Source organism: Sturnira hondurensis, unplaced genomic scaffold, assembly GCF_014824575.4.
Source record: "Sturnira hondurensis isolate 20B ecotype Veracruz unplaced genomic scaffold, ASM1482457v3 Scaffold0009178, whole genome shotgun sequence".
Classification (NCBI taxonomy): Eukaryota; Metazoa; Chordata; class Mammalia; order Chiroptera; family Phyllostomidae; genus Sturnira; species Sturnira hondurensis.
Window position 1 is genome coordinate 3,584,514 of NW_028081809.1, and position 18,003 is coordinate 3,602,516.

Genomic DNA, 18,003 nt, shown 5'->3' on the forward strand with positions numbered 1-18,003 from the left:
TGGCCTAATGTAGTAGGTGTCCTGTAGGGTCCACTGGCATGGCCTCCCCTATCACCCAAGCTGGGTACTCAAGGTGTGTCCTTTGTGAGGGTTGAATAAACCTTCCTCTTGTAGTTGAGTTTTAATTGCTATTGGCAGGTCTTTGGGAGGTATTTACCCAGGCCAGTCAGCTGCAAGTACTGGCTATGACCACTAACCACCAACCTCCACCCTTTGTGGAGGATCAGCTATTCAGGGGCAAGGTGGTGGTGCTCTGATGTGGTCTGTAGCTGTCCACTAGGTGCACAGGTACTGGGGTTTCCTGAGTAGTGCAAATCAAGGTCAGCACCCACTTGTGTGTTGCCTGGGGCCACCCTGCCTGAACTATAAAGCCATCTGAGATGGCTGCTACTTGTGCTGGGCTTGGAGATTCTCAAGTGAAGCCAAGCTGTGAACCTAGGTTGGCTGCTGCTAGTGCTGGTCCTGGGGCCACTTTACAAGAGGTACAGGCCATCCTCTTACTTACCAGGGACTTACTGAAGCCAGCTCTTGCTTATTTGATAAGATTTAGGAAGTTGTGAAGCATGAGTCAAGACCAGCCATTTATATGAAAAACTCATGGTTAACAGCTTGGGTTACCTGTAATTTGGGTGGGGCTGGGACAGAGTGTCAGGGGATCTCCAGGGCAAGGCAAACAGTGTTAGCCATATTGATGGAGTCTCGGATACAGCCCCAGCCTGCCAGCTCTGTGGATGTGTGTGTGGGGGGTGCTCAGCAAAGGTGCAGTGGCTTCTGCCCACCTTTCTGTCTGGGAGGAAGCTGTCCCCCAACTCCCACCTCGATGCCAGACACTTCCATTCCTTTCTGTATGCCACTGGTGCCTTTCAAACTGCTACCCTGGTGCTGGAGCTCAGACAGGGTGACCCTGAGTAAGTCTGTGTGTGGGTTCTTTAAGAGGAACTGCTAGTTTCTCCAAAAGCTTCTTTTTTAAGTATATTTTATTGATTATGCTATTACAGTTGTCCAGTACTGTTTCATCCCTTTATCCCCCTCCACCTAGTACCCCCATTCCCTCCAGTATTCTCTGCCTTAGTTCATGTCTGTGGGTCATACATATAAGTTCTTTGGCTTCTACATTTCTTATTCTATTCTTAACCTCCTGCTGCCTATTTTGTACCTGCCAATTATGCTTCTTATTCCCTGTACCTTTACCTCCATTCCCCGCTTCCACCTCCCCACTGACAATGCTCCATGTGATCTCCATTTCTGTGCTCTGTTCCTGTTCTGGTTTTTTGCATGGTTTGTTTCTGTTTTTTTTAGGTTCAGTTGTTGATAGTTGTGAGTTTGTTGTCATTTTACTGTTCATAGTTTTAGTCTTCTTCTTTTTCTTAGATAAGGCCCTGTAACATTTCATATAGCAAGGGCTTGTGATGATGAACTCCTTTAACTTGACCTTGTTTGAGAAGCACTTTATCTGCCCTTCCATTCTAAATGATAGTTTTGATGGATAGAGCAATCTTGGATGTAGGTCCTTGCCTTTAATGACTTTGAATACTCCTTTCCAGCCCCTTCTTGCCTACAAAATTTCTTTTGAGATATCAGCTGATAGTTTCTTATGGGAACTTCTTTATAGGTAACTTTTCTCTTACTGCCTTTAAAAAAAAAGATTTTATTTATTTATTTTTAGCCAAAGCGGGAGGAAGAGAGAGAAATATCAATGTGTGGTTGCTTCTCATGCATCCCCTACTGGGGACATGGCCCAAAACCAAGGTATGTGCCCTGATTGGGAACTGAACTAGTGACCCTTCAGTTTACAGGCCAGCTCTCAATCCACTGAGCCACACCAGCCAGGGTTTCTCTTGCTGCTTTAAGATTCTCTTCTTGTCTTTCATCTTGGGTAATTTAATAATGATGTGTCTTGGTATGTTCCTCTTTGGGTCCAACTTATTTGGGACTTTCTGAGCTTCCTGGACTTGTATGTCTATTTCCTTTGCCAGATTGTGTACATTTTCCTTCATTATTTGTTTGAATATGTTTTCAATGTCTTTCTCTTTCTCTTCTCCTTCTGACACCCGTATAATTCAGATGTTGAAATGTTTAAAGTTGTCCTGGAGGTTTCTCAGCCTCTCTTTATTTTTTTTAAATTCTTGTGTCTTCATTCTGTTCTGGTTGAATGTTTACTTCTTCCTTCTGCTCCAAGTCATTGACTTGAATCCCCATTTCCTTCCCTTCACTGTTGGGAAAGAAACTTCCCCTGTATATTTTTCTTTATTTCACTTTGCATAGCCTTCATTTCTTCCTTTATTTTGTGTCTGTACTCAGTCATTTCTGGGAACCTCCTAATTACCAGTGTGTTTGAACTCTGCATCTGATAGGTAGGCTATCTCTCCATCACTTAGTTCTTTTTCTGGATTTTTAATCTGTTCTTTCATTTGAGCCATATTTCTTTGTCTCAACACACCTGTTAAGGTATAGGGGGTTGAGTATTAGGTATTCGACAGGGCAGGGCAACCCACTTCGCTTTGTTGTGGTGCTGTGTGTGGGGCAGGGGTCAGAGATGGAACAATACCACTTGCTTGGCTCTTGCCCCACTTTCAGTCCCTTCTCCCACTTCCCCAAATGAATTGTGCCCTTTCAGGTGCTGCCCTGGTGCTGATTCCTGAGTGGGTTGGCTTGTGTACATTCTACAACCCTCTGAGCCCCTCTGATGGACTTTTCTGTTAGACTGACAGTTTCTTTTGCCACTGAAGCCCCCACAGATTTTTACAGCCAGAGGTTTTGAGGCCTTATGTTCAGAGGCTGGGACCCTGGGTTGCATGGTCTGTGTCACACCCCATTTGTTCCTCCCAGTCTATCTGCATGCAAATGTGGGATTGCCTGTTCCTCCAGCCACTGCCTTGCCAAGTGTCGTCTCCACTCCAGCTGCCTGACTTCACTCTCCTGCCAATTTAGACGAATGTTTGTTCTTTAACTCCTGGGTTGTCAGACTTCCATACAGTTTGATTTTCTGGCAGTTCTGTTTTTTTTTTAATTGGTTGTTATTCTTTTTTGGTTGTGTGAGGAATTGAAATGTATACCTATATCTCCCGTCTTGGCTGGAAGCTACAGGAGCTTCTTCCATCAACTCAATCCTTCCTGATTTTTGCAGCCAGAAGTTATGGGAACTTATCTTCCTGGTACTGTAACCCTGAGCTGAGGGGCCTGTTGTGGGGCTTCGACTCCTTATTCCCAAGATAGCCTCCCTGAATTTTTATCCACTGCATATGGATGTGGGACCAGCCTGTTCTGTGTTTCCACCCCTTCCACCAGTCTAGATGGATGTGGTTTTTAATTCTGTAAATGCCAGACTTCCATTCAACTCAGTTTCTGATGGTTCTGAGTAATGTTTGTTCTAAAAATTTAGTTGTGATTTTGATGTGGTTGTGAGAGGAGGTGAGCCATGTCTGCCTGTGCCACCACCTTAACCAGAAGTCCTCTCAGAATATTTTTTGAAGGGACCTTTTTGAGTGGTGCACAACTACAGCAACCACATGTGACAGCCCTGCACAGAGTCGGTAAAAGCAAGCTGACTCTTTCCTCTGGCCCCCTGCCAAGAGCGAGCAACCCACTCCCCTGAAGGGAATACTGGTTCTATTAGACCTGACAAACAGTTCTAGACTGACAGCAGAGGACCATGCAAGAGATTTCCTGTGGTGATTTTGATAACACTTGATTTTCTTCTTATCCAGCCTTTCTACAAGGGTGATCCTGCTTCTCTGGAATGTTTAGTCAGCATAAAATAGGCTTGGAATGGACAATGCATAGGAAATAAAATTCAAATGACTAATAAACAAATGAAGGGAATATTAGAATCACTTGTGAACAAATAAATACAAATGAAACACCATTGTTAGTTAAGTCCAAAGTCCTCCTCCCTGTCCTTGCTTTTCTAGAACTTTCTATGAGAAAGATTGAAAGGAAGGGGGTGGAGACAGATTTTCTTTTTCTGTCTGCCTACTGTCCTGGTTATATAGTCCCAGCAGCAACGAAAGATCGTGACAGTGGCAGTTGGTTCCACACTTCTTTCGGGACTTTTCGAGGGTCCTCCCAGGACCAGTCTCACCATGCATTGCACCTCTTCAGATGATGTTCAAAGTCCCATCTTTGCCGAATTCCTCTGGGTCCCTACATCACCAGTAAGAGCCAGCTGGAGCCCTTCCTCAAAGGTGGGAGGTCCTGCTCTGAATTGCTAACCTTCTAGCACCTGCTCTCCCAGCCAGAGGGCACAATAGCTGCTCCCACAGTTGCTCCCTCCAAATAACCTCAGTGCTCCAATTCTGCCCTTTTAGCCCTTTAACACCCATACAATTCATTCCATCTATTAAATTCTCTTTGGTGAAATACCTAACATACCATGTATTTATCCCAGTTTGTTCCTAGATTCTGATATTTAGGTTCTTTCTTATTTTTCCTATTAAGGACAATGCTGCAATAAACATTTGTACCCATCCCGGTACACATAGGTGAGAGCTTTCTTATAAAGTGGAGCCAGAAGTAGGCTTGCTAGGTGACATGGATTGACGTAGTCTTCTTTACTGAACAAAACCCCTCCCTGCACTTCAGGGAAGCATTTTTATTCTCCATTTTGCTCATCACATTTTGCATCTCACTTTTCCTTCCTAGGGGTATTACTAATGGCCATGAGACCCAAAGATGGAAGCCGCCTTGGTTTCTCTTTGATAAAATGCTGGCAGAAGGACCTGGGATGGACCAGAGTTGTCCCGATAAAGCTATTCTAGGTCCTAGGCCCTGTTTGACTTTGAGAGCTGGGAGCATCGAATCTCCGAGGGCCAATGCCGCAGGAGGTGGAGCAGGTTTCCTACCTGAAAACTCGGTTGAGTTACAAACACTTTCAGACATTTTTATACTAGTTACTGCCAAAACAACTCATGTCGAACTATGCGTGGATCCTTGAGGACTAACAGCTTTGGGACTTTCCAAGCCTGAGGCACTGGAATCTTTGCCAGACTGGGCTCCATAAAGCCAAGGCTCCAGCCCCTCATCTGAGGTCCTACCACCTCTCACCTCCCCAGGGTTCTGCCAGGGAACCTGCCTCAGTGCATACCCATTTTCTTCCTTTCCTGTCTCAGGGACTCTCTGAGGCATACACGGGCACATGCACACACACTTCCACGAGAGTCTATCTCCCAGCCTGGGTTCTGATGGTGGCCTCCAGGGGCAGCCACAGTGACTGGGAGGCCAGAAACCCGGTCTCAGTTTCCAGGTCAGTGAATAAGAATCCTGACGACAACCTGAGACTCAGCTTCTTAACTACCTTGAAAGTTGGAGGCTAACTAGCTGAAAATAGTGATTATTCACAACAACTCTATGAGGTGGGCAGTGTGGTTCTTATTGTTCAGGTGAAAAAGGTGAGGCCTACAGATAAAATAACTTGCCCATGTGGAAAGGTTGTGACTTGAACAAGAGCAGGCCTGACTTCCCACCTTCTAACTTACTACAGAAATTCCTTGGGTGTAAGCAGTGGAAAAGCTGGCAATGTGCTTACCCCGGCCTGCTCCAGCTTCCTGTCAAGATGCATGCCTTCCCAAACTGCCTGTGATGACCCTGGACAAAGGATACCAGCAAAGTGAGCCTAGGATATACTTTGTATATATCTGAAGGCTTTGACTTCTTCACTCTGACAAACGCCACAGCTTTGGTTTCATTTTCTCACCTGCTCCTGCCTGTGTACGTTCCATGGAGCAAGCTGTCCCCTGCTCACCAGATCCTGTTCTTTCTGGGGTAGCTGGGCCATGACCTAGGAAATATACATCAGGACTGCAGCTTCCCTCATGACAAAATATGGAAAAATACAAAGCAGGAGTTACTCAATGTTTTTAAATTCAGGTCTTTAATTTTTCCTATGCAAATATGGATGTAGGCATAATTAGTAGTTAAGGCTTTAAAAATACATGGATTTTGAGAATACATTGCTAGTTGTATTTTGCTGATGGTGTGAGCTTTGATCATAATTTTATTTAATAAACCTTTTAAATCCATTAAAATGGTGAAATGGGTCATAATAAAAACCAGAAGAGACCCATAAAAATCCACAATACACACTTGAAAATGTAGCACCTTTTGCATGAACTGTATCAGGGCCCTGTAATGTGGCATATGGATTATAACACAGAGACTTTGAAGTTGCCAAAGCAAAATGGGGCATTTTGTCTCAGAAGAGAGATGAAAGGTGTGTGTGTGTGTGTGTGTGCATGTGAGAGAGGGAGAGAAAGAGAGAGAGAGAGTGTGATGAGAAAAGGAGGAAGACTGGCCCATACGACTTGTCTACATTAGGAGTGCGACTCCTCTTGGGGTGATTTATGATGCATATTTAAGCAAAGGCTCATCATTAAGATTATAATTTGTAATCACAGAACTTAACTACATAAATATCTTATGAAATGTTAATCAAATCCTATTTACTAGATTTTTAAAAAGCCACATTCTGCACTCCATAGCCTTTTTCCTAGCTAAAAGCTTTGCCTCCAGATGTAATTCCAAGGGAGGGTGAGGCTTCCTTGGGGAGAACAGGCAGTTTGCAAAGATACAGCCTAAGGATCCCATCTTCTAAAAGTCTCAGTTGTCAGCTTTGCTTGGCTGAGAATCTCATTCCAACCACCAACCTGAAAGGCTCTCCCCTAAACATAGCTGCTGCTCCTGCTAGGACAGGCCTCCTCAGAGCCCCGACTCAAGGACAAGAGAGGCTATCTTTGAGACTCCCTGGTGAGTTAGAAGGAAGGTCTCCTTCTCCAACCAAGATGCTCTTTTCCATGAAACAGATTCCCATTTCACAGGGGCTGGATGGCAGCGTGTCCGGATTTGCATCACAGACTTGAAGTGACTTCAAATGGAGTGATCTTGCTTCATCCTGTGCTTGTCACAGCAGCACTAAAAGCCCATGAAGAGATACCAGGTTCAGAAATCTGCCTCAAACTGCCTTGTGTGAGGTTGATTTGAGTTAGTTACTACATTGTATTTTCAGCCTCTTGTTACTTCTTCCTTTATGGCAGGTGATGGAGGAAGGTGCCAGAGGGGAAGCAGGTGTGGGGACTAAACCACAGTTCAGTTATACAAAAGGAAGATCGGAAGTCTAAATTCCTTACGGATAAAGAAATAAGAGTTCAGTTCCTACATTTTCATATGCTTGGACTGGTGACACCTTGCACTTTACAAAGTCCTGCCCCATGCAGTGTTCATGTGGGCTCCATAATAGCCTATCACTTCACTGAGGCTGACATAACAAGTCCCATTTTCTAGATGAGAAACCCGAGGCTCTGTGCCAAGACCACACAGCCTGCAAAGGGCAAGGAGAGCTGGAATGCAGCCCTGCCGAGTCCCCTGCCTTGCTGGCTACCTAGTATCACACTGACAGCTCACTCCGGGAAGCAGGAGACAGACCTCTGTGTTTTCACTGTTGTTTGGTTTCTGGTTCTAGAGCGTCCCCATCAAGCAGAGGGCTGCTCCCACAGGCCTTCATCTGGCTTTCTAAGTGGCTGAGACGCTGCTTTACTTTCATCTGGCTGGCACTGTACTCAGCCAGGAGCCGTGCAAACCTGGTCTGTAGGGTGTCCAGGGAGGACTCCAGGTGCTCCATCTTCTCCTCGATGTCCTTGGGGTCTGCCTCGGCCTTGGCCAGGTCCTCATCGATCAGGTTGTCCTTCATCAGGATCTGCCGTCCTTTCTCCTCCAGGGCCTTCTTGGCATCAGGGTATTCAGTGAGTGCCTCCATCAGGTCATCCTTGGAAAGGCAGAACAGGTCTGAGTATCCGATGCTCCTGATGTTGGCCGTCCTGCGGTTCCCTGACTTGCTCCCCTTGATATTTAAGATGCTGATCTCCCCAAAGTAACTCCCATCACCGAGGACCACAAATTGGGTGATCCCATCATCAGCCACCACTGCCAGCTTGCCCTCTTTGATGATGTACATCTCCCTCCCGATGTCCCCCTTCTTGCAGATGTAGTCCCCTGGGCTGAACACTGCAGGCCGCAGCTTCAGCACAAGCTCTACCAGGAGCCCAGCCTCACAGTCCTGGAAGATGCGGACCTTCTTCAGCGTGTCCAGGTGCACATTGATGGCGATCTCAGCCTTCAGCTTATCTGGGAGGCTCTTGAGCACCTCCTTCTCATCCACTGTCTTCCGGTTGGCCCACAGGTAATCAAACCATCGGATGACCCGTGTCTCCAAGTCCTTGGTCACCTTGCGGAACTGCATGTACTGCTTGACAGAGTCAATCTTGGCCTGGAACTCAGCCCGTGAGGCATTCATGTTTGAGATCATGGAACCCACATTGCCCACAATGGTAGCAAAAATCAGGACACCTACCAGGAAGTCTATAACTACGAAGAGATACTCCTCATCTTTCACAGGGGGCGGAGTCTCACCAATGGTGGTCAGGGTCAAGGTGGACCAGTAGAGACTGTAAATGTATTTTCTGGAAAGGCGCCCATACTCTGGGTTTGAGATGTTTGGGTAGACCCAGGAATCTGTCCCGAAGCCAATGGACTTGGAAATGGCAAAGTAGATGCAGGCATTCCAGTGGATGATGACTAGGATATACAAAACCAGGTTCCCAATCCTGAACACATTGGGGTAGTTGGTCCTCGTTTCTGTGCGGTCAAAGAATTCAAAGAGCCGGGCAAACTTCAGGAGGCGGTTGAACCTCAGTTCTGGGTAGTTCATACCCAGCTTAAAATAAGCCAGGTCTGTGGGGACGAGGGACAACATGTCCAGCTTGAAGTGCAGGGTTTTTGTGTAATGCTGCCACAGCCTCCTGGCATCTCTGACTATCAGGCCTTGCTCAAGGAAGCCTAAAGAAGGAGATGGGCATCACTTGGGCATTAAAGAGGCTGGGTTTTTTGACCATGGCCCACAGAGAGATATTTCTCAACATGACTACATGAGACATTATAGTTACAGACAAATAATAGAAACTCTGTCAAAAACCATACTTATCATCACTGCAGGAAATTCATTCTGATATTGACTAGTCTATAATGTTCTAATCCATTTGATTCAATTAAAAATATAGATCAATTGGGTCCATTTAAATGTAGATTGGGTATTAAAGATAGAAAGAAATGATTATTAAATTCTGAAACACAAATGGAAGTGATATTTTTAATGGGTCCTTTAAAGTTAGAGATACATGGTGAAGGGGTTACTGTCTGGGATTTGCTTTAAAATGTTCCAGTCAAGAAAAGGGGTGGAAAGGGTAGATGAAACAAGATTAGCGAGATGTTGGTAACTGTTGAAGCTGGATGAGGGGACATGGAGATCATAATACTACTCGCTCTGATTTTCTGTATATTAGAAAATATTAATAAAAAATTTTAAAGCACAGGTCATAGCCTGTCCAGCTGATTTCACCAGTCACTGCAGGGTTATGACCTGCCTTTGAAAGGCATCGCCTAGGAAAGCAGCAGTGCTCCTTCCTGGCTGCACATGACTATCGTCCAAGGGGCTCGGAAACATACGAAGCCTGAAACCTACCCCCACAAATCCGACTGGTCTGGACATTGGGAGTCATGAGGCATAATGACTGCATTACTGGTGAAATCAACCCGGTGAGCACGACTTACATTGTTTTTCTTCTTCTCCTCTTTTTTAAAACATTTTCAAAAATACACAAAAATAGAAAGAATAATTTAACAAATGTTTTTAGAATTTGATAAGCATCGAGCCAGCCTGAGGGCTGCGAAACACCAGAAGCAGGGCCTCTCCCTAAAGTTAGGTCTCGGCCCTTGCCACAGGCTGGGGGTGCTGCTGCGGGTCCAGGGCCATGCTCTGAGGCAGACAGAAGTAGGACTGCGCCCTGGGGCAAAAAACATCAAGCATGTTGCATGTTAGGGGCACCACACTTCCAAGCCCCCTATTCCTTATTTCACTCTTTGCTTATACTCATGTTTATTGAGAACTTAGATCATTCCACGGCATTCCTTGTGCCCTGAGGCTCCTCAGTACTTCCGTATTACATCTTCTTTCAACTCTGAAGAGTTTTTCTTCCTCTGAAATGTAATCCACAGTCAATTTGTTTTTGTGCCCACCTGTCCCCTTGTCCCCTGGCTCCCTGTTGAATCTCGGGTTGCCAGGGGTAGCACCATAACACAAGGAGGTCAGGGGTGGTCGACGTCTGAGTCAGAGTAACCTATCCTCCTGAAGCTTGTTTGAAACAGGGACAGCTGGCCCAGTGAGTTGGGCCGCTCCAGGAGCCCTTGTGTCTTACGTGAGCGTGGAGCGGCCAACCCCCAGGACCGGCTGAGTCACCTGTGCAAACTTCCAGCTGTGTACGTGAGGTCCTCTATTAGAATTCTAGGCCCTGATGTGGAAGCAGGGGGCTGCTGGGTAGTGACTGTGGACGCTGGGCCAGTCACTCAGCCTCTCTGGGCCTCAGTTTCTAAATCAGCCAACAGAGAGAGTCATGCCTGCACGGCTCTCCCATGTAGCAGTCCTACTGGGGAAACGAGATGTGCTGAAACGCTCTGTATGCTGTGAAGCCATGTGGTTTGTTGCCATGATCCAGTGGTGTTTATATTGACGACTACAGCATAGTTTTTAGTTAAAAAAAAAAATCTTGGAAGTCACAAGCAGGGCCTCCACTAGCTTATGTGACATCTCTGCAAATTAGAAAAAGGTGCCCCAAAGATGGACAGCTTGGAGACTGAGGCATGGGGGTGTTTATCTCCCACGTGCAACCAGAGGCAGTCTGTAGGAAGGCCCTATTTCAGATTTCAGTTCTCCATATTAACTACTCCTGTAAAGCCACAGAGTGACATGCCCTGGGTCCTCTGACTCTCCTGGGGAAGACTGACCGAGGTGACTCCTGCTTCCACAGTGTTGACCTGGAGGAAAGCTTTGAGGAAATGGCATGGACTTCTTATTTCATAGGTGATACGAATGAGGCCCTGTTCAAGGGGTCATTGTGCAGGAAACTTGAGGCAGCACCGCCCGCCTCACTACTGGAGCTTCCCCAGGCCATCTGGTGGTCAGGGGTAGGTAATGTTACTCCACCATTCTGGCTCTTCCTGATGTGGGGCCTAGGCCTGGCCCAGAGGATCCCAGGTGGGGCACGCTCACCTGTCCGGGCTCGCACCAGCACATCCACACCGTAGAGGACATCGGCCGAGTAGTCCAGGACCAGCCACAGCACCAGGTGCTCAGACTGCAGCTCGTCAAAACAGGACCTAAACAGCATGAGAAGGACAGGTGTGGGGGGCAGGGTGCCCATTTGGGCACCAGCTCAGCGCTGCAAACAATGGGCTGGCTGGTCCAGTAACAGCCTTGTCTGCAGGGTTTGTGCCCCAGCATTAGCACCCCAGGAGCTTGTCTGTCCCAAGGTCTCCTAGCTCAAAAGAGATGGGATTGACCCCCATGAGTGGGCCTTGACACTTCTGAGCAGGAAGTTCTGAGACCCTTGGGGTTGGGGGTGCAGTTTCTCTAGGCTTCCCTGGTGATGTCAGGTGCACGGGCTGAGGACTTGCCCTTTTTGGAGTCAAAAATATGAGAATTTCTGGGAGATTAACAACTGAACGAGCCAGTAGACGTTTTCTACTTTCTAGATCTCTATGTTCACTATTTCTCATACAGACAATGCCTGCAAAATATCCCTCTGGCCCCCAAGAGCAGCAGCTCACCTCTGTATTCCCAGGCATGCTAGAAAAGGCCTCCACTTCTCCCCTTCTTTGCCCCAACACTTACCTTCAGAGGAGCAAGAGCCTGCCCCTTGCTCAACTAATCCTAAAGGCCCTGCTCACACCCCAAGAGCCGTGAGTCTCTGCATCCCTGCCATGCAGCACCATCACGTGGCTCCCACACCCACCAGGAAAGCAGAACTCACTCCTTCAGTCTTGCCTTGCAGGCTGGCTCAGGAAAGCCCTGAAGCCCCTCCTTGCCCTCATAGAGCGGCATCTCTCCCCTACATCCTCATCCTACCACCCACTCAGGAAAGCCCCAATGCCTTGTGCCCACCCCCCAGAAGTAGTCCTACCTGCCTTGCAGCCTTGCAGCCTTGCAGCCTTGCTGCCTTGCTGAGGAAAGGCGTCAAGTTCCCCTGCCACCTTCCCTGTGCCCTCTGTCTGCCCTCAGGGGAGGAGCAGCTCACCCCGCATCCTTGACCCCAAGGCCTGCCAGGAAGAGCCCCCATGCCCTTGCTAACTCTCAAAGAGCAGCCTTTCACCCTTTATCACGTCCTGAATTTGGTTAGAAAAGCCCAACCCTCCTGCATACCCAGAAGGGCAACAGCCCTGCCCCTGAATTCCTGCTACGGAAACTGCCAAACTCTCAGAAGAGCAGCTGCACCTGCTCATCCCCTCCAGGCCCCTCACACCAACTCCAAGAGCCCCTTCACCCTGGCATTCTTGTCTCTGGACATGAACAAGAATGCCTCAAAGCCACAGATCACTCTCAGAAATGGAGCCTCTTGTCCCTGAATCTTTGCCCTGAAATTTCTTGCTCAGAAATGCCTGCTGACCCCTGCCTATGCCATCGGAGGGGAAACGACCCATCCTGACATTCCTCCCCTGCAGACTTTCTCTTTGCCCCCAGAGAGCTGCAGCCTGCCCACCTTTCTGTCCTGCAGCTTACAGAGGAAAGTTCCTGAGCCTCTGCTTATCCCCAGAAGAGCAACAGCTTGCCCTTGCATCCCAGAAGTACACACTTGCGTGGGAACTTGCACCTTGTCCTGCAGGCCTGCTCAGGAGCACCTGAAAGGCTCTGGATGCCTTCATGAGAGCACCAGCTTGCCCTGCACTCTCTCACAAAAAGCCCAGCCCACAGCCTGCAATCACAGAACAGCGCCCCTGACCTGCACCCTGTCCCACAAACTGCTCAGGAATGCCCCCCTTCCTGCCCACTTCATCTTCCTCCTGCAACTCCATTAATTAAGGTTTCAAGGTGCCAGGATCCTTGCTGTCAGTACTGAGCACGGATCTCCCCAGTGCTTCAGAGCACCCTGATGGTGCTGTTCTAGAACCGGCCTACAGATGGAGAAACTGAGGTATACGCAGCTAGATGGTGGCTGAGAGGAGCCCAGGGGCCTGCAGGCTCTGGAGTGAGACTCCGAGTTCTGTCTTGATGCTTGGCTGCCCTCCCGGTCCCTTACCCTCCCTGGGTGGTGGCCCACCCCTACCTGCACACCAGCAGACACCAGTTGTAAAAGACAGGCAGGGCAATGACGGTCAGCCAGCGGTAGTACACACTGCTAGAGGGGTCCACAACGATGGCGTCCTTCTTTCTGGAAACACAGACACCCACAGACAGTGCAGTGTCTAAGCTGAAAGACCACGGCTTGGAGGGTCTTAAAAACCTGGCCTAGCTTAGGAACCCTGGGGCCATGGCAGGTGGAAGCTCGAGCGAGGGCTGTCCCAGACAGTGTCGGCCTCAAGGGTCCCATGGGTGCCCCTGCACAGGAAGACAGCCAGAGGGACTCTGGAAGTCCCTCCATCCCAGCTCTGCTCCCCAGGAAGCCAAGCTGACTGTAACATCATGGTGGTGACATCTGTGCCTTCTGGATGCTGGGAATCAAGATGCAGCGTGACGATGTCACCGAGGGCTGTGGGTGGAGCCTCAGAACCACTTGGGGAGCTTTGTGAAATGCAGTTCCCTGGGGTCCACCCACACCCCCTCCAGGGCTGGAGCCTGCCAACACGCATCCACACATCACTTGATGGTTCTGAGGCAGCTCCTCTCTGGGCAGCATTTGGGAGCCCGGGCTCTCCCTGGGGAACATTTCCCACCTTGCTCACGCCATGTGCACAGATGTTCTGAAGGCTCATTTCCGAGCACCTGGATCCTGCCTCTCCATCAAAACCACCACCCTGAGCACACCCAGGTGAGGCGGGCAACCCCGAGAGGACAAATGGCTTAGGGTGCTTTCTGTTTTCACTTTCCTGAAGATTAGATTTACAGGAAGTGCTAGCGATGCCTTTTCTTTGGGTCCATGGGCCCCCTCCTCCAGCCCATATGACCCATGTGCTGTCCCACCTCTACCTTGGGGGAGACCTGGGAGACTTCCTGCCCTCACTTGGACTCAGCAAATGCAAGATTACCTGCTCACTGATAGGATATGAACTGTCCTCCACACTTACCAGCAATGGGTTTGGACTAAGGTTTGTGACTATAGTACTTCCAAGTGCCAGAGAAGGCCTCAGCTTACCTGACTGTGTGGATGGCACTTATGTGGGCAAACAGAATGCCTGGGAGTGGTGGGTTGCACAGATTCACAGGGACATCCCCTAGCAGCTCCCCAGAGGTTGCAGACCACCCTCTCAACTGGTAAGTCCACCTTGGAGTCCTGGAGCTGGGCCAGGACTCTCCCTGCAGGACAAGACCCTCACAGGACCTCATAGGCCTGACCCTCACCTGGGACCAACTCCTCTTCTGCAGCCGTCACCAGCCTCCTCTCCAGGGCTACCCTAAGGCCTGACAGCGTCACCCTTATTCCCAGGCCCTGGGTCCCTGGGCAGGGTCAGGCTCCATGTGACAACTGAACACCTCCTGGGAAGCATTTCTCTCAGTACTTACTCCTCTTGTTTTAGGCAGTTTTTCTTTCTCTCTTCTTCCTTTTTCTCTTTCTCCTCCTCTCTTGCCTTGTCACTGATGATACAGGGTGATATTAGCAATTTTCATAAACCACAGACACTCCCACACAGAGAAGGTAAGCCAGACTGACGTGGAGGAGAAGGCGTGGGGTGGGGGTGTGGTGAACAAGTGAGAACATGTTCACCACAGGTGGCTCATCTTAGAGTCGCCCAAGACTGTGGGTGGAAAGCCGTGGGCCCAAAGGTCCCATGAGTGCAGCTTCCTGCTTACACAGGGCTTCACTCTGCTTCCTCTTCTTTATCAGCTGCCCTTTAAGGACTGGGCGCCATCATAAATGTTCTCTGTTAATAGTTACAATAGTTCGGCAAGCCAGGCATCGCCACCCATCGAGCAGATGAGGAAAAAAGGAAGAACAGAAGTGACCTGGCCTGCCTCAGGGGTCCCCGCCAGAATCATGGGTCCCTCTGACTCCCAATTCCACACCCTGGAGGAAGACACTGGATGAGAAATAAATGTTGGCTCATTAAACACTCGTTGAAGAAGATTCATAGTATTTCCTAAGGAAGTAATCAAAGCTTTGTGCAAACAAGCACAAAAGAACAGTCACTACCATTATTTATAATAGTTGAACAGCATAAGCAATCCAATCACACAACGGTAGGAGACTCTTCATCTGCAGTGAACTCCAATGAAGCCTCTGCAAATGTCACTGAAGAGTATTCAGGGGCAGGAGGAAGTGGGCCTGATGTCCAGCTCAGCTGCAAAGCAGACCACACAAGGGATGATAATAAAAGCTGTGTTTGTCTGTGCTGCTGGCAGAACAAATTGCCACAAACTTCATGGCTTTAAATGACCCAAAGTTGTCTTGCCGACCTGTGATTAGAAGTGTGGTATGTGTCTCACCAGGCTAAAGTCAAGGTGTCACAGGGCTGTGACCTCTCTGAAGACTCCAGGGGAGAATCTGTTTCCTGCTCACTTGGACTGTTGGCAGAATTCAATTCCTTGAACTTATAGAACCAACACCCACACTTTGTCGCTGGCTGTAAGCCAAAGACATTCCCAGCTTGCAGAGTGCTGCACCCTTGGTTTGTGGTACCCTTCTTCCATCTTCAAAGCCAGAAGCAGCAGGTTGAGTTCTTTTTCAGATGCTATCTCTCTGGTTCTCTGCAGCTGGGAAAAGTTCTGTACTTTGAAGGATATGTGTGATTCAAGGAGCCCACCCTGATACTCTAGGATCAAGATCACCTGCTAACTCAAGGTCCTTAAACCTAATCACACGTGCAAAGTTCCTTTTGTTGTCTAGGGTGATATAGTCATAGGAGTGGGGATTAGGACCCAGGCATCACTGGGAACCATTGTTCTACCTACCACTACTTTTATGGGATGGCTGTCACTTTCCAGGACAGACCCAGACTTCAGGCAACCATCAGAGTAATCCCTCGGGGATCTCTCCAGAGCCTCTCCATTATGTGAGAACTCCTGCAGCTCGACAAGCTTCTCTCCTTTTGCAGTCTGCCGGCAACAGCAGAACCTCTGTGGCCGTGCTTCCCAGACTGAAATTGGGAAATTCATGAGTACAGGGTTTGCAGCTTGCGACAGCAAATTTGAGATGGGTCCAGCACCCACCCAGGCATTTCTGTGCCCCCATCGCCACCCTGTCTCCCCAGCAGTGGAACGCTGAGCATTCTTTTACTCGCCCACATCAGGGTGAGCCCTCAGTCAGTCTCCGCCCATACCAAGTTGTTGTTGTCTCCTGTCATGCGAGGCAGACACCAGGCATGTTTTCCTGGATACATTTTTAAATCTGGCCACCAGACATTTTCTGTTCCGCATAGGCCACCATCTTGTCCTCAAACTTGTTTGTCGGATGTGAAGGTGAACAAGGTGATACCCTCTCTATGACCATCATACTTTTCACCAGAGACTCAACATCATTATGCACAAATCAGTGGTTATCCTTCAAGTTGCTGGCCACTTTTAGAACCTCAGAGTGAGCTCCACTGAATAAATCCTTGAAGAAATCCACCCCAGAAGCATCCTTGTCACCAATGAACTCCTCGAATTCTTCCTCATCCTTGAGAGGAGCTGAAGCTGGTCTTGCCTGTAATTCAGGTGGTTGACAATTCCATCTGCAATCCCGGGCCGCCACAAGCCCCTGTTTTTTCACCATCTCCAAATACCTTGAGGGTTGACTATCACACAGCTCACACAGCTGGTCCAGGCGGACCTGCAGCCTGAGTTCCCGACCCCTAAGCCCGGTTCTCGCTGCAGTCTGAAATTATTCTGCTTAACATACTAGCCAATATTTATTGACCACTGACTACATATCAGGCACCGTTCTAAGCAGTTTACATACTTTAACATATTTAGCTTTCATACAAACCTGAAAGTAAGAGACTATTTTACGAGTCAGGTAGTTGATGCACAGAGAGCTCACGTAATACACCCACGGTGACAAAGACCTGAGGTGGCCAAGTTGGGATACAAATGCTCTCAATCAGTATGTGTATTAAATACAGTCTATCTGTCCATTTGATTTTCATACCTAGGAAAAACTGGGAAGTATCTTTGTCCACATGTTAAGAAGGGTTTTCTCTGATAAGAGAAAGGGATTCCACTGTTAACATGAAGTGTAATTTTCTGTAGGCATATGCTCATGTTTGCTTTTCTGTGTTTTGCAAGTTTTGACAATGCACATATAAATACACTGGATAAGAATAAAATTTATTAAACTTAAGTGAGAAGAGCAAGTCTTAATATCAAAACAACAGCAGAGGGCGCTGCTCACACACTTATTGGGCATGCTAAGCCTTGCTGGGGGCTTTAATTGCACCAGGTACAGGTTTCTTGTCCAGAATTTTGCCCACTCTCCCACCCTGAATACAGGCTTTGGCCTTTCTTCTGGCTACCAACCTGCTGAGGGCCTAGGAAAGACCCCGTATCACTCAGCTGCATTTCCAAATCCACCCAGCCCTGACCCAAAATACCTACATACACATATCTTCAAAACAGTACTGGTTTTGGCTGGAACACTTTGATCCTGGAGGGAGATTCAGGACTCATGGGACTAAGGGGAAACACCAGAAGTGAGGTGGAAAGATGGGGATGCATGTCCATCAGAGTTATTTCTGCATCTCTGTGTCTAGGTGGCCCTGTTTGGGACAGTCTCCGATTTTGTCCCCTGGACCTGTGGACCCACTGATATAATATGAGCCCACCTGAAAGATTTATAGCAGCTCAAAGCAGCCAACATCATCCACCCCCATCCTCACCCACAGGCCAGCGCCAGGACAAAGAAGCCTAGAGACCCCCAGGACCCCTGCCCACGGTTTCTAGTGCCCTGAACCTCTCCCTGACCATGGGGCTCAAAACCTGGTTTCAGAGGTATTTGACATCAGGTTTGGCTCTAAACCAAGCACACATTGCAATAGCTATTGTTTTGTAGCTGA

The 18,003-nt window shown here is 48.3% G+C and overlaps 1 protein-coding gene across 1 annotated transcript in view; it reads right to left on the bottom strand.

Annotated features, from left to right (window-relative positions):
• Positions 1-6,250: 6,250 nt before the first annotated feature.
• CNGA3 (cyclic nucleotide gated channel subunit alpha 3) overlaps positions 6,251-18,003 on the bottom strand; it is a 38,087-nt gene continuing 26,334 nt past the window's right edge. The window contains exons 6-9 of the mRNA XM_037056828.1: positions 14,537-14,608; positions 13,143-13,247; positions 11,093-11,199; positions 6,251-8,826 (exon numbers count right to left, since the gene is read on the bottom strand). Of these exons, the coding sequence (XP_036912723.1) occupies positions 7,427-8,826; positions 11,093-11,199; positions 13,143-13,247; positions 14,537-14,608 (1,684 nt within the window). The 3' untranslated portion in view covers positions 6,251-7,426. The remainder of the gene's footprint in view (positions 8,827-11,092; positions 11,200-13,142; positions 13,248-14,536; positions 14,609-18,003) is intronic.